Source organism: Hemicordylus capensis, chromosome 4, assembly GCF_027244095.1.
Source record: "Hemicordylus capensis ecotype Gifberg chromosome 4, rHemCap1.1.pri, whole genome shotgun sequence".
Classification (NCBI taxonomy): Eukaryota; Metazoa; Chordata; class Lepidosauria; order Squamata; family Cordylidae; genus Hemicordylus; species Hemicordylus capensis.
This window is the reverse complement of record NC_069660.1, coordinates 65,956,091-65,970,681: the sequence shown is the minus strand read 5'-3', so window position 1 is coordinate 65,970,681 and position 14,591 is coordinate 65,956,091. Positions and strand designations below refer to the sequence as shown.

At 41.0% G+C, this 14,591-nt stretch overlaps 1 protein-coding gene across 6 annotated transcripts in view; it reads left to right on the top strand.

Annotated features, from left to right (window-relative positions):
- The window catches only part of SRGAP2 (SLIT-ROBO Rho GTPase activating protein 2), a 320,834-nt gene extending 308,426 nt beyond the window's left edge, over window positions 1-12,408 (top strand). For 5 of the 6 annotated variants that reach the window (XM_053245714.1, XM_053245710.1, XM_053245711.1 and 2 more), the window contains 2 exons: window positions 1,501-1,828; window positions 6,403-12,408. In XM_053245714.1, the coding sequence (XP_053101689.1) occupies window positions 1,501-1,828; window positions 6,403-6,783 (709 nt within the window). In that variant the 3' untranslated portion in view covers window positions 6,784-12,408. Of the gene's footprint in view, window positions 1-1,500; window positions 1,829-2,047; window positions 2,115-6,402 lie in introns of all 6 variants that reach the window. The other variant, XM_053245717.1, reaches the window with a different exon arrangement.
- The last annotated feature ends 2,183 nt before the right edge of the window (window positions 12,409-14,591 follow it).

Sequence of the window (14,591 nt, the reverse complement as noted above, 5' to 3'; positions counted from 1 at the left end):
AATTTTGTGTACACTTCTTTTATTATTATATATACTCTAAATTTTTGGTCTGTGACTGTAAATAAACTAAACTGAAACTGACTGAGCCATACAAGAGAGTTACAATCTGAATGTGTCGTATTAATCAAGATCCTTGCAGCTGTAAGTTTCAGCTGTAAGACCAGCTGAAGTTTCCAAAGTCCTCAAGGGCAGCCCCACACAGTCCACATTCACACTTAACAGCAAACCGGAGTTAAACGTGGCCGAGATTATGCACGAAATCGTGGTTACGGGCCAAAAGTGACCTCCAGTATGCCTCGCTAAACTCCAGTTTAAACCTTTGGTTATCTTTAAGGTTCACCACTGAGACCTGAGGTTTTGTCGCCAAAGCATTATGTCCGACTCCTTGTGCAGCTGTAACTGCAATTTCCCACCAATATCCAAACCCCAGTCATAGAGGCAGCAGCGCTGACCTGCCCGAGGATGTGGCTGCTCCAAGACTTTGGCGCTTCTCACTGCCAGTCTCTCGGAAAACCAGCCCCGCCCTTCCAGTCAGCTGTGCAGCTGTGGAGTTCCCAGACTACAGGGATGATGCCATGCCCCATCCTGGACTCGTCAGCCTGTCAACCTGCACAGTCAAGCTGTACTTGTCACCTGTCAAGCTGCACTTGTCAGCCTGACAAGCTGCTTGGGGGTATTCCCTCATCCCAATTTATCCCTTGCCCCCCCCCACCTGGCAAGCAGTGGGGAAAGGGCATGGGTTGACAGGACAGGCAGGGAGCAACAGTGATGTATGTTCACAAGCACAAACACTCCAGGTGGCAACACAAGCAGGGCATCCCATCACAGTACCAGGAGGGGAGAAAATGCTGGGGCGGGGGGGAAGCGGACCTGGGGTCAAGTATAAAAGGTGAACCTGGGATCAGGTATAAAAGGTGGAGTTCTGGTTTTTTGACAGAAAGGTTGGGGAAGTGGAGGCCATCCCCTTCCCTGCGTGGGGATCTTTGCTCCCTAATCTTGCTCATGAGGAACTGTCTGTGAGGACAAAGAGCAAATGGACGAGATGGCATTCTCGTTGTATGGAAAATGGCCATCACTATGCTGGAGACCATCCCTATGGCCATCACTATGCCGTTATCCCATGTAACGGTCTCTCACAAGTGTGGCAGACTAAGGAGAGTGAAGGAGGATGCTCTATGCAGGAAAGTCACGGGTGTAGGTACTTGGGCACGTCTATCCCAGTCTTGGTGACTGCCATCAAGCTGCTGTCAAACCCTGTGTCATGCCAGCCCGCATGCCCTTGTGTTTGCTTAAAAATCAAGTTAAATACTTTCCATTTGGTTTACAAGAATGCTGCCACCTGCTGTTAGATTAGCTATCTTATTACAAGTAGAGTTTAAAAATGTCTTTATTTCAGATTGCTTATTTGGTGATTTCAGGGTCCTTTCCTTGCTTTTCTGGGATTGCAACTTCCGTAACATTTTTAGAAATAACTTTCCTGTGCTGCTTTTATACTTGTAGGCAAAGGAAAAGACCCGAGTCTGGCAGCATACGAAGAGCTTACCGTCAGAGTGACAGCCATGGGCTGCCCAGCTCACTGGGAGAACCAGTCCCACCAGGAGCTGTGGCCAGTTCCCGTCCCTCCTCACAACCTATTATGAGCCAAAGTCTGCCGAAGGAGGTGCCAGATGCATGCTCCATCAGTGGCCACGGCAGTCTCAATTCTCTCAGCCGGCATGCATCTTTGAAGAACAGGATAGATAGTCCCCACATTCGGAAAAATGTGGCTGCAGGAAGGTCAAAGAGCTTTAATAACCACCGACCCATGGATCCTGAAGTCATTGCACAGGTAATGAAAAGTCCCAGGCCAGCCCGAGTCAAAATGGGGCTTAACTTCTATACAGTAGCAAATGAACTCTGCCCTCCCCCAACACATTCTCTTTAAAAAATCCCCATGTGAATTTTAATGTTGAATATTCACCAAACATTCATTTCCCAGATATTCTCTGAATATTGTATATTTGGCAACACATGTTATTTGATGTCCATATTTTATATTTTGCTGTAGTTTTTGCTTCAAATCAGGAAACGTCCCCTTAGAGGTGAACAAAACAAGTCAAGTTTTGAATTCTGAGGTAACCTTTGATTTTGAATTTCAAATTCAAACCTGAATTTTAAAATTTTAAAATTTGAATTTGCGTTTCAGTTCAAAACTTCAGCTCAGTTTATGTTGACTGCATCTTTCATTAATACAGAAAGCATGTAACCACCCCCATGTTTAGTCAGTTTCAGATGAATTTCCATAGATCCATAGATCTGGTAAGGACCTGTATCCTGTTAAGATGATGACAGATGAGCATTGTTATGAGTCTTGGGCATATGACCAAATTTGCTGCATGTTTAATTCCCTTAACCTACCGTAAGAGTGAACCTATTTGTAGACCCATGCATGAAGAGAGAAAGCTCAGAGACCAGTCGAAGACTTGGGAACACAGTCCTCTTAGTTCCAGACACAGCAGAACATTAATGCCATGGTATGTTTCGTCTTAGTTTCAGGAAATACAAGTAGGTTTCATGTAGTGTAGAATTGAGCTATCTGGTCAGATTCCTATGTTGCCAGCTACAGCAGTCCCACCAGTAAGTGAGAAGTGTCTTCCTTCATCTGCTGCTCCTCATCCAGGCCTTGGAGATTCTGAAGATCCCCCAAACTGACAAGGACCTCTGAATCTCCTCTGAATCTCTAGAATACCTGTGTTTATGTGATATATATCTTCCACTGAATATCTCAATTAATCTCTTATCATCCATGTGATACACCTTGGTGAGATGTGCATGTAAACATACCACCTTTAAAATGTGTCGCATTTTTCCTACTTTATTTCCATAGTTGATAATGTGGACCTTGATGAGACTAACAGTCAGGAGAAGGGAGTCATAGACCTGTCATGGCTCCCAATTCTGTATTTTTAGTGCAATTTCACCAGTCCTATACAATTTCACCTTTCACCAGTCCTGTGTTTTTAGTACAATTATCTGAGTTAAAATTCTGGGGGTTTTCTCAGTTGTGTGGCTTTTTCATTCATGGTCATTTTCCTAAATGTTGTTCATATAACGTTTCACCAAAATAATTTAGGTAGTTTGTAAACACTTTGTAGAAACAGCCACATAAAATATTAATATGGTATGCTTTCCAAAATTCAAATGTCTGCTATGGAAAATGCTGCACTTCTAAACTGCAAGCAAAATCCAGGATGTTTGACATATGGGGTGTTAGTGCTGATGTTTTAAGCCCTCTACCATTTCTGTAAGTTTGACTGCAGTTAGGAGTTCACAGATCATGAAAGAACTGCAAATATATTTTCTGTCCTGTTTGTCCAGGACTTTCCTCAACCATTTTCTTGCTTATCAGTTTGAATCTGTGATAAGGCACTACCTTTGAAGAAAGCAGATCTCAGGGTTTGTTTCTGCTGACAGGAAGATTGGATGTTTTCACCACTGCATACACAGCTGAGCTTGGATATGGATATGGAGACTTTTAGATGTAGAATGCATAAAGCCAACATGCTAAAGGAATTCTCTTTTGGGTGGTTATTTCTGCCCAGTTTAGATGGCAAGTAATCTTTGAAGATCATGTGATATTTCTCCTCTTTTCCTGTTTGACACAATTTTCTTACAAAAATTTAATAGTGCATAATTGTGATTATATTGGTCCAGAGTGGCACACAAATCTATGCAAATATGTTTAAACAATTTTATTGACTTAAAACAGGGAAGCCTTGTGTCCCATTTTGCATAATCATTCCTTCACAGAATGAAATCCCAATTCTGTATTTTCATTCACTTAACATGCCTCACTTGATCTTCTAGTATTTAGCACCACCAACTATGCTTTTATACTAGTAAATAAAAGTAATTAATCTCAGCCTCAGAACCAAGCAAATTTCAGAACATCAGAAATCTGTTGTTAAAACTGCTAGAGGCTTGAAATATTCTTCCAATTCCAGCCCAGATAACACTGTCTTGTGCTCAGGGGAGGCTTTTGTCCTTGGTTTCCTCTCCAACTTTAGATGTACTGTACTTGCATGCTTGGCCAAGTCTTCTACTTTTCAGTATGTGATGGATCTGTCAAAAGCACGGGTGCACTAGAATCTCATATTACAAAGCTAAGCATTCCAAGAAAACGAGTTATGCTGGAAGGAAAAAAAATCACAAGGATGTCAGCTGCCAAATGGAGGCTCATAGAGAGGGAGACCTTTTGGTAGTAATAGTTCTTTTTTATATTTCTTACTTGGCCATGGTCCAAGTTATAGCCTTTAGCTCTCTTTGCAAATATTTCATACTGTTTGCACATATTTCATATCCTGCCTTATTCTATTCAGGGCAGGTTACAGTATGTTTTAAAGTAAAATATGGGGTCTGGGGGGACCTACTATATAAAAACATCAGAACAAAATCCCACGAAGCCCTTCCAAATACTAACACTTTGAAACACTGAATTAGTAGTAGTATTATTTATTATTTATTATTTACATTTTATATCCTGCTCTTCCTCCTCTAAGGAGCCCAAAGCAGTGTACTCAAACAACTCATATGCAATTTTGACATCCATTTTGTTCTCTTACCATACCTTTTTCAAGGGTGTATAATTGCATGTTGGGTGTAATGCCTTTCCATAAGGCGTTTTGGATACAGTCTGACTACAGGTCAGATTGTAAGTTGAAGTTCAGGTAGTAAGTTGAAGTCATCTGCTGAACTTTGGCTATATTGAGTGGCCTGGACAGGACCAACTTCCACTCTCTTTGCCCCAGATCCCAATCTGTACAGTACTTACTGTGAAGCTGTTTTTCCTTTGTGTATTTCATTTGTTGACTATATGAGAAAGGTATGTATATCTCACACTGCCTTGATATCTTTTTCAATGCTTTGTATAGCATATATCAGTCTCTCTTGTCTTTCAGTTAAACTTGAAACACAAGAGAGACTCTCCTCTTCTTGCCAGAATGTATTTCATTGTTTCCATAGTGGAATAAAAATCAAGCAAAGAAAAGTGGGCTGAATTAAATTAAAACTCCTCTTTCATGTCATCTTAGGTGCCATTTCAAAGATTGTGAAATAATCATCTTCCATTTGACACTGATATCTTTTAGAGATCTGCATTTTGCTTTAAAATCTTTTCAGACTGGATTCAGAAACATTGGGTTACTGTCCTGGTTTTCCCTCTTCCTCCTTGACTGAGTTACCTCCCTGTGTGCCTTAAAATGCCTCTGAGAAAACTAAAATGTTGTAGCCAAGCTATGAGTAATGGAAAACTTATATCATTCCACTCTCCCAAGAATCCTATTACACCAAGCAAGTTAACATCTAAAGCTGAACTTCCCTGTAACTTGTCAGTCATGATTCAGGATGGTAGGGAGAGACAGGCTGTTCCTACTCATGTCTTTTGCATTATTTCCTACATCATTCATGCAAGGTGAGAGGGAAGTGTCATATGGGCAACATTTTACATACATGTTCAGGAAGTCTGGATTTTAAAAACATCATAAAATAGTGAGTAGCTGTAATGAAGAGGTGGCAGTGTGTGCATATTCCTGGCTTAAGATGAGTATTGCTCATTAGCCATGTAGTAAACAGCTTAATGTGTTCCCATTCTTCTCAAGAAACATCCTTAGATGATCATACCAAAGTTATGGTTAAGAACAGATTATTATCTCTCAGAAAGCCAGTGTTGTCTTGCCATTAGGCCAGGGATGTAGTTTTATCTTCAGAACTGCAGTAAACATCTAAGGGGTTTCAGGCAGCATAAAGTGCAGACCTTTGGTATGAATGCCAAAAAAAGACCTCTGTGACCACCTACCTTTAATATGCATTGTGCCACAAGGACAGCCAACAGCCCTACCAGTGCTTTTAAAAAGCTTCCCTTTAAACAAAATCAAAAGAGAGGCCAGAATAAGACTTTTGGGACCACTGATTTGCTGAGCTCTAATTCCAAGAGCTAAAAGAGAGGATTGTCATAATGAGGGAAATGTAATATCAGCCCACCTGTGTGACTGACTGAGATTGTACATGATCCAGCTGAACTCTTTGCTTAACTCTCAGGACAGGATTTTTTTGTCGATCAACACCCCACCCAAACTCACATAGTTAATAGTATGCTGGTCCTCAGCCCATCTCATCCTGTCTGCATTGCATTCTAGACGAGGATGATAGTGAGACTTGTTTTGCCAACAGGAGTAGTACTGGCACAGGGTTCTTCCATTCCTTATTGCTGCTGCTGCTGCTGTGAAAGGAGCAACTGTGGCCTTTTTAGTCTTTCTGCCTGCCTGCCTGCCTGCCTGCCTTTGCTTAGGATTTTCCATTCACTACAGAGAATTAGTCAAGCTGCTTTCTAGCTCCTGTAACCACTTTTGACTTCTCTTTTTGCAGGATATTGAAGCTACTATGAATTCTGCTCTAAATGAACTACGGGAGCTTGAAAGGCAAAGCAATGTGAAACACACGCCAGACGTTGTCCTCGACACCCTGGAGCCACTGAAAACCTCCCCTGTTGTGGCACCAACATCGGAGCCTTCTAGCCCTTTGCATACTCAGATCCTCAAGGACTCTGAACCAGGTTTCCAGCGAAGTGCCAGCACTGCAAGTGACATCCCCTGCACCTTCAGACCAGCAAAATCTGTCAAAATGGCTGCTCAAATCAAACCTCCAGCAACCAGGCCAAAGCCTGCAGTTTTCCCCAAAACAAATACCACAAGCCCTGCGGTTGGCTCTGCATCTCAACAGTCTACTGACAAGTCTTGTACTGTCTGAACTTGAAACCCTGCTGTGAATATATCTTTTTGTTTCAGATGAGGGGACCCTGTTAAGGAGACATTAAGCATTCTATTTAATTAGTATCAAACATCTGCTGAAGGTTAGTTTGTAAGTTGCTATTGCCAGGGATATCCCCCAGCTAATGAATCCTCACTTTGCACCCATCATCTGTGACATTAGGGCATCAGAACTCTGTGTAGCCTTAAGACATAGAAAGTCTCAGAGCACTGTGAGAGATCCAGTGATAAAAAGGCAGAACTGATTAGCCAGTTCCTAATAAATAGACAATATCTTTTTTCAAGCGTCTGGTTACTCAGATAAGTCTTTGGTGTCCATGTGTTTTGGAGGCTGGTAGAAAGGACTTCTGTGCTTCCATCACTACAGGGAAACAATACAATATTGTTCATTCGTGGTTGCTTTTGGTGGACTTGGGCATTTCTGGAGCTTATTCCTGTCCATTATTACAGTGCCCAGTGGTGCCAGAAGGTCTGTGGAGTTTCCAATACAGCTTGCCTCTTTTCAGGGGTACATATTCTCAGAAACAAGGAGTTTTCTGTCCTAGGCTAAAATGATCATAAATTTTCATGAAGAGTGCCACATTAGTATAGTCTTGTTTAGCTGAGGCACTCATAATATGCGCACATAGGGGTATGTTCATTTAAAGTTAAACTTACTGTATGGAGAAATGAGTATGAATTTGCATGGTAAAACAACTCCCCTATACTACTTGTATCTTTGCTTGGTGCTTCCAGAATTAAAAGCAGCCTTAATGCTTCAAAATGAGATTTTAGAACCATATCTCTAGAACAGCCTCTTTGCTCTTTCATGGAGACTCAAGAGAAAAAAATGAAAAAATGTGTTAAATTTTGAAAACCAGCTACTTTTCTCTCTCCTTCTCCAGAGTGGCATTTCCAAATGTGTACATTTACCATGTCCTTTGTAATACAAGATGGATTCAGACCAACCCCTCCAGGACTGAACAATCCTAAACTCTAGATCTGATAGTCTCAGCAACTTGGTCCTGTCTTTCACTTCTTTTTTAAACCCCACCCCACCGCCCTTTTGGTTCATTCTGCTGAGAGCTTGTGGTATGGTGGCATAAGGCAAATAAAATAAAAGTTGCTGTGGAACATAGAGATAATCTGGAATGCAGCACATTTCTGTGATAGATCACTATGTCACCAAGTGCTTTGCAGACAGTCAAATGAACTGTCTTGGTATCTGGTATTTACATGATGGATTATATTTGGTCCAGGTTGCAACAGACTATAGGGGCTCATCTTTGTGCTAAATGGGAATTTATTTTTCAGGATGTTAACCACGTTAGAAAAAAAGAAGAAAAGAAGACTATAGGGGCTCATCTTTGTGCTAAATGGGAATTTATTTTTCAGGATGGTTATTTGGTCCAGGTTGCAACAGACTATAGGGGCTCATCTTTGTGCTAAATGGGAGTTTATTTTTCAGGATGGTAACCATGTTAAAAAGAAAAGAAGAAACGCACACTTCAAAAGCAACTGGGAGTTCTTCTGACTTCTCTATCACCTTCCACCAAAAGGACTCTGAATTAAAATGGATTCTGACACGATCACACTTCTTTGATTGTCAACTGAGGACAAGATAAGGGACTGAAATGTGTTTTCTTTCATATTGTAGGTCTGAGCTGCAATCTGTTTTTTCTTGTGGTTTTATGAATGAAATAGTTAGTAACTGATATTTTAATAGAAACAAGATACTTATCTTTGGGGAACAAAGTGACAGTAGTCATTTCACATTACTCTAAGGTTGTTACATGAAAATACTTCTTTTAATCTCCCTACAAGGGGCGGGGTGGGGGAGGTGTTGTTTCTAATGCTATCTAAGGAAGACTTGACAATCTCACAAACTGTGGTAGAAAAGAAACCATGTGAAAGGTTTTTGGGGAACAGTAAAACAAACGTTTACTAGCTGTTGCCTTTTCAACACACTGACTGGGTGTGGGTGTGTGTAAGTGTAAGCTCTATGTGGATCTTGACTGGCTCAAGTGAAAGGGAATGAGACCTGATACTGCAACCCAATCATTAGCTCTCAGGATGGGACAGACTCCTAATCCAGGAATCTAATTATTTGTGGGTTCTTTTTAATTGGTGTTTAACTCAGGCAAAGCTACTGGATTTTTTTAATTATTTTTTTAGTTTTGTAAGATCATGTTAGTGTTGCCAGCTCCTAGGCCAGATGAGGGCTTTTGTGCCTGTAGTAGCCACATTGGCAGGTGGGCAGATCAAACCCTTTCTCCTGTTCCTGAAGCACTGTGACAGGCAGAACCATATACCTGTTGAATTTATGCACTAAAGGCACAGGAAGCACCCTAAAACGTGAGGCATTGGTGGCCCTGGTGTTACTTCACTACATGAGATGTGAAGGAGGAGCAAAACAGAAATTCTTTATGGAACAGTTATTGAGCACATGCTAGGAATGCCTTATTTTATCTGTCTGTATCATGTCTTGTACCAGTGAAGAACAATCCAGCCACTCAAAGCACCTTGGAACAAAATATTTTTTTCATGTATTCAAAGTGTTTTGATATGTGGGTGAAAACTGGTGGGCTTTTGTTTTTTTTCCAATGGCTTGAGATTTTATGACCAGTTTTATTCAACTTTGCTTTTCCTTGCTGACCTCAACATTGGAAAGAACCTACTGAATAAGGACTTTGAAATCAGAGAATATATACAACATATCATGTACCAACCAACTGGAATTGAAATGTACACCATGTGATCTGTATTGCAAATATACATATGAAAAGCACATTTCTTTCATAGGCAAACTCCAAGCAATTTATCTTGGAAATAAACTAGGCAAGCAATTTAAGTATTTTAAGGTTACTTAAGATTGCTTTTATTGCAAAGATGTACATGTCCTTAGAAAGGGAGGTGTTTTCCACATTTCTATGGTGGATGTATTATTGAAGAGAGATGAGGATATCTGTGCGACAAACATATATTGATGATATGTCCATAAAGTGTCATGGCTTCCTCCAAAGAATTCTAGTAAGCCTAGTTTTGCATGAAACTGGAAATTCTCTTAGAAATCCCTACCCACCCACCCAAACCTACATATACCAGGATTCACGGGAAAGCATTAAGCTTTATGTAAACGAATTAAGTTTGTAGTTCAGATATGCCCACATAGTGTGTGTACAACTGGGAGCTTTTGTACAAGTTTGGTATTCAGAGGGAATATTGCATCTACCCAAGAAATGCAGCTTGACCTGTCGTGTGTGTCAAGTGAATAGTAAGCAAAATGTTGTTGATAACTGGAATCTTGTACTCATTTTTTGTTTTGACAGTGTCTTCAAAAAGATTGTCACAGAACAAAATAGATGGGACAATCCAGACACTTTCGGGGAGGAAAAATGGCATTTTAGCTGAAAGCTTTCTGGAGCTTCTGCACCTGTAACTCAAATGTAACATCTCATTTCTTCTAGCTGACAGTTGAATAATAGATTTAAAGGCCTTTATGAACCTCTAGGCTTGATTAACATGCCAATACATTAAAATATGACCAACAATAAAAACCAGGTTTCCTTCATGTCTCTGCCAACTGAGTAGAGAAGCACTGGATATTAAATGACATTGTGACTATGAAGGAAACAATCCTGTACATATTTAAAATATTGGGGGTGGGGGTTGGTGGGGGAGGGGACACCTCATTCTGTTACTATTATTTTTAAAAGATTCTGTTCAGATAGCATCCTTGACAAGAAGCAGAAATGCCAAAGGAAAGCAGCAGGAAGTGGGAGCTCTCCCCACTTTTGGCTCTTGCTAAACCATAGCAATAGCTTTGAGAGTCCTTGCTCCATTGCCTGATTCCTCCCACTGCTGCTGCCCAAAAGGTTAAGTCCTGCAAAGATTTGTATGTCTGCATAACAGTACCTAATGTCATATGTGAAACTTTGTGCTACTTTCACTTTATATAGAGCACTATTCTTTTGAGACTATCCCAGTTGAATCTTAACTATCTGGTCCCTGGTTGGCAACTATTGTCACCTACAAACCAAAATGAATGTGGGGGTAGAAAGCCAAGCCCCCACTCACAAGTGCCACTGCTCTTTTTGGTCTTTCACCCTGATTCAAGGTAGCACTTGAGCATAATGCATGCAGCTAGTTCTTTTGAAGTCTAGTTTGAGCTCATTTGGTTCTCCAAGTCAGAGCCCAAAAGTTAGGGCTAAACTAGCAGAATGACTGCAAAGCTATAATGAAAGTTATGTCTAAGAAACAAGAAAGAACCTAGCTGTGCTTTGCTTGTGAGTCTGTCCACTTCCGCAAAGTCACATACTAGAATGATTTACTCATAATATGATCTCTACTCATAATACGATCTCTTACTAGATATTCTTAAGCTGCAAAGGTTTTTCACAATAACATATTTTTAAAACAAACATTTGGATGTGAATGTGGCTCTGAATATCTCTAGTATTTAGGCAGGGGAAAAATAAAACATTGTATTAATAATGACAATTCTACCTTGCTTTATAGCTTTGCAGATAAAATCCCAGATATGCCTCCCTATCTCAGATAATTAGATGTGAGGCTGGGACCGCACAAAGCTTGGTGAAAGCCCTTCTTGCCTGTCTGCTGTATATCGCACAAATGAACAATTATGCACGTGCAGTAGCTGCTTTTCAAAGGTTTTAACAATTCTTCCTGTTCACATGTTTAAATGCAAAAGAGGAAAAAAAGATACTTCCATCTCAGCTGATCTTGAAAGCAGAGGGCAGTGGGGGAGACCATTTTAGGGTTTTTGCAAGTTTTGGATTTCCACAGCATTTTTTAAGCAAATAGAAGTAGGCATATTTTTATCCTTCGGGCCAGATTCCCATACGAGTGTAATGCTTAATTTGATGGAACTTGGACCTTCAATTATAATGGCACTATAAAAATGTTTAAGAGGACTTATTGGTGTTTCTCTCTCTGGAGGTAAAAGGCTGTAATCTGCCTAAACAGAGCTTCATGGGGTGGATTGTGTGGGTGCCGAACTGCTAGAGCAATATTCAAAGTATGAACAGGTGACATTTTAAAAAGTCCATAATCCATGTAGCCAGGACACAGCAAGTGCTGAAGCATAATTTGAAAAGAAATGACAGCAGTGTCTTTATTCTACTGTATGTATTGGTTCAATTGCACAGTCTAGGTATTCTCACTTTTTGTGTTTAAAATCAAATCCTGCAAATTCAGGTTTGGGTTTATTCAGTGCATTAGATTATTTTAGGGTTGTTTTTTTTAATTAGCAGCCGTTGTTTTAATGGGTTTGGAATGAAATGTTTAAAATTGTTTTAAAAGCAATTTTCCATTGTTTTGTATCTTCTACACCAATCTATATATATGGTGTATATATTTTCCTTTCAAAGCAAAAAAAAAACACGACTCTGTAAAATTGTACTTAGTAGTATATACAATGTACAATATTGGAGGTACATCTTTTTTCCTTTTGGGGGGGATACAGTATTGTACAGTATTAGAGGAGTAAGTGTGTTGGAATTGTTAAATCTGTACTGAGGGAAAACAAATATATCTGTTGTCATTAGCAATAGTTTTGGAGAAATAAATGTTTGGGTATGGTGGAAGTGCTGACCTATGGACAAAACTGTGTGATGTCTAATTGTGTAGGGGGAGATGGAGAGAACTGTGTGACTCTTGGAATGCTGGTTCTCTTTTATAAGCACATCTATGCAAACTCTGTAGCACAACAGTTCACAGTCTTCAAGGGAAGCAACATTTTGTAAGCATAAAACATTCTAGATTCTGAAACCACATTAAGAAAATATGGTGGGTTTGCATAATTTTTAGTACTAGGGGTGTATATTTGTGTATAGTACTGGGTGTATAATAGAAATGGAGGTCTGGCAGATGCAAGGGAAAGGATTCTGTGGGAGAAGGAACTGAGAATTTCAACAAACAAAAGAAAAAGAATCGCAATCTCTTGATACTCTCAGCTAGACACATATCGAGCTTCCAGAGAGGTGATTTCCAGCTATAATTACGTTTAGTTCAAATGCTAGGGATTCATTTAATTATCTGTCCAAAGAAATTTAGTACTGTAGGTTGAAAGAAAGGGTTCTAATGTAGCCTTTTCTTGGCAAGCGTGTTTTCCAAGACTTTTTATACGAAGGATCTCTTGGTTATATGAATACTACAAATATGTATATACCGTTTTTCAACCAAAGTTCCCAAAGCGGTTTACATACAGAAATAAGAATGAATAAAATAAAAATAAAATGGCTCCCCCAAGGGCTCACAAGCTAAAAAAGAACCATAAGAGTCCAACAGCCACTGGAGGGATGCTGTGCTGGGGATAGACATGAGGTCACACCTGCAGTCTGAAATGCTGCCGTTTCTGAAGGGCTGTACTGTTCACAAGGGCTGCAGGAAGCATGTCAGCTTCCACCCTCCGTAACTGTTTTGGCTCAAGTGGGGGAAATGAGCCTCAAATGGTGCAAACCCGTGAACAGCAATAAAAATCCCTTAAGAGTTATTCAGGACAGGCGGCTACAATGTGAACGCACTGGAATGAAAGAGGGTGGAGTCGTGACTTGGAAAAGGAGACGTGACTTGCTAACCTCGTTTAAGGGGAGGGGAATTAAGCAGGCTTGCCACTGGGAGCCGTGGGGGTCCCAGCAGTTCACACATGCACTGGAAACCGGGCTGGGCAGCCTTAAGGGGTAATAGGGGTTCCAGGAATGAAAAAAAGTGTTGATTAGGCATGTTACCATGTTAGGAAGGGGGATAGAGGTCTACGGGTGAAAGAGAAGAGGAAAGCAATGTGTCGTCATCATCATCATCATCATCATACATTTATATCCTGCTCTTCCTCCAAGGAGCCCAGAGCGGTGTACTACATATTTAAGTTTCTCTTTCACAACAATCCTGTGAAGTAGGCTAGGCTGAGAGAGAAGTGACTGGCCCAGAGTCACCCAGCTAGTATTATGGCTGAATGGGGGATATCTACCTAGATCTCCCTGGTGGGAATCCTCTCCTGGGAGCTCAAGCACAGAGTGAGCTTCATGGGCACACTCCAGGCAGCATGCGATGGCAAGGTGCATGTGGGCAGCAGGTGTGGCAGGATGCTGTGGTTTTGAACTGGTTTGGTGGGTGGGGAGAAGCTCCCTTAAAAAGCAAGTAAGCAGTTTCTTAGCTACTCATCCCCTGCCCCGCCGCTTTTCAGGAAAGCCACTGGAAAAGCAGCGGGGCAGGGGATGAGCAGGTAAGGAACTATTTACCTGCTTTTTAAAGGAACCACTCCCTGCCCTGCTGGCAGCTGCCCAAGCCATCTGTACACATCCCTAATTGTAAATCAACAAATCTAGTATTCCTCTACCACTGGCTGACGTGATGTGGTATTGTATGTACCAGCAAGTTAACATAAGAACAGCCCTGCTGCATCAGGCCTGAGGCCTATCTAGTCCAGCATCCTGTTTTCCACAGTGGCCCACCTGGGAAGTTACCTATAGAGTACAGAGGGAGATGTACTGGCAAGTGCATTTGGTATGTACCAACAACTTATCGACACAGTGGTGGAGGGGAAAGGAACTCTATCTACTTGACAGAGATTGATTGGGAGGAGTGCTGGAGACAAAGAAGGAACATATGGCACGCTTCATCTCTCACCCACCCATGCATTGTACACTCTTGGTTGTCCAGCTCCTGCTTAATTTACCACAAATCCAGTCCAGTGAACCTTGGCACCTAGCATATCTAGATGCTAAGCTAGGGTCTTCACTCCACCATTAAGAGAACTAAGGGCTCAGTCATAGGATGGTGTTTGATTCC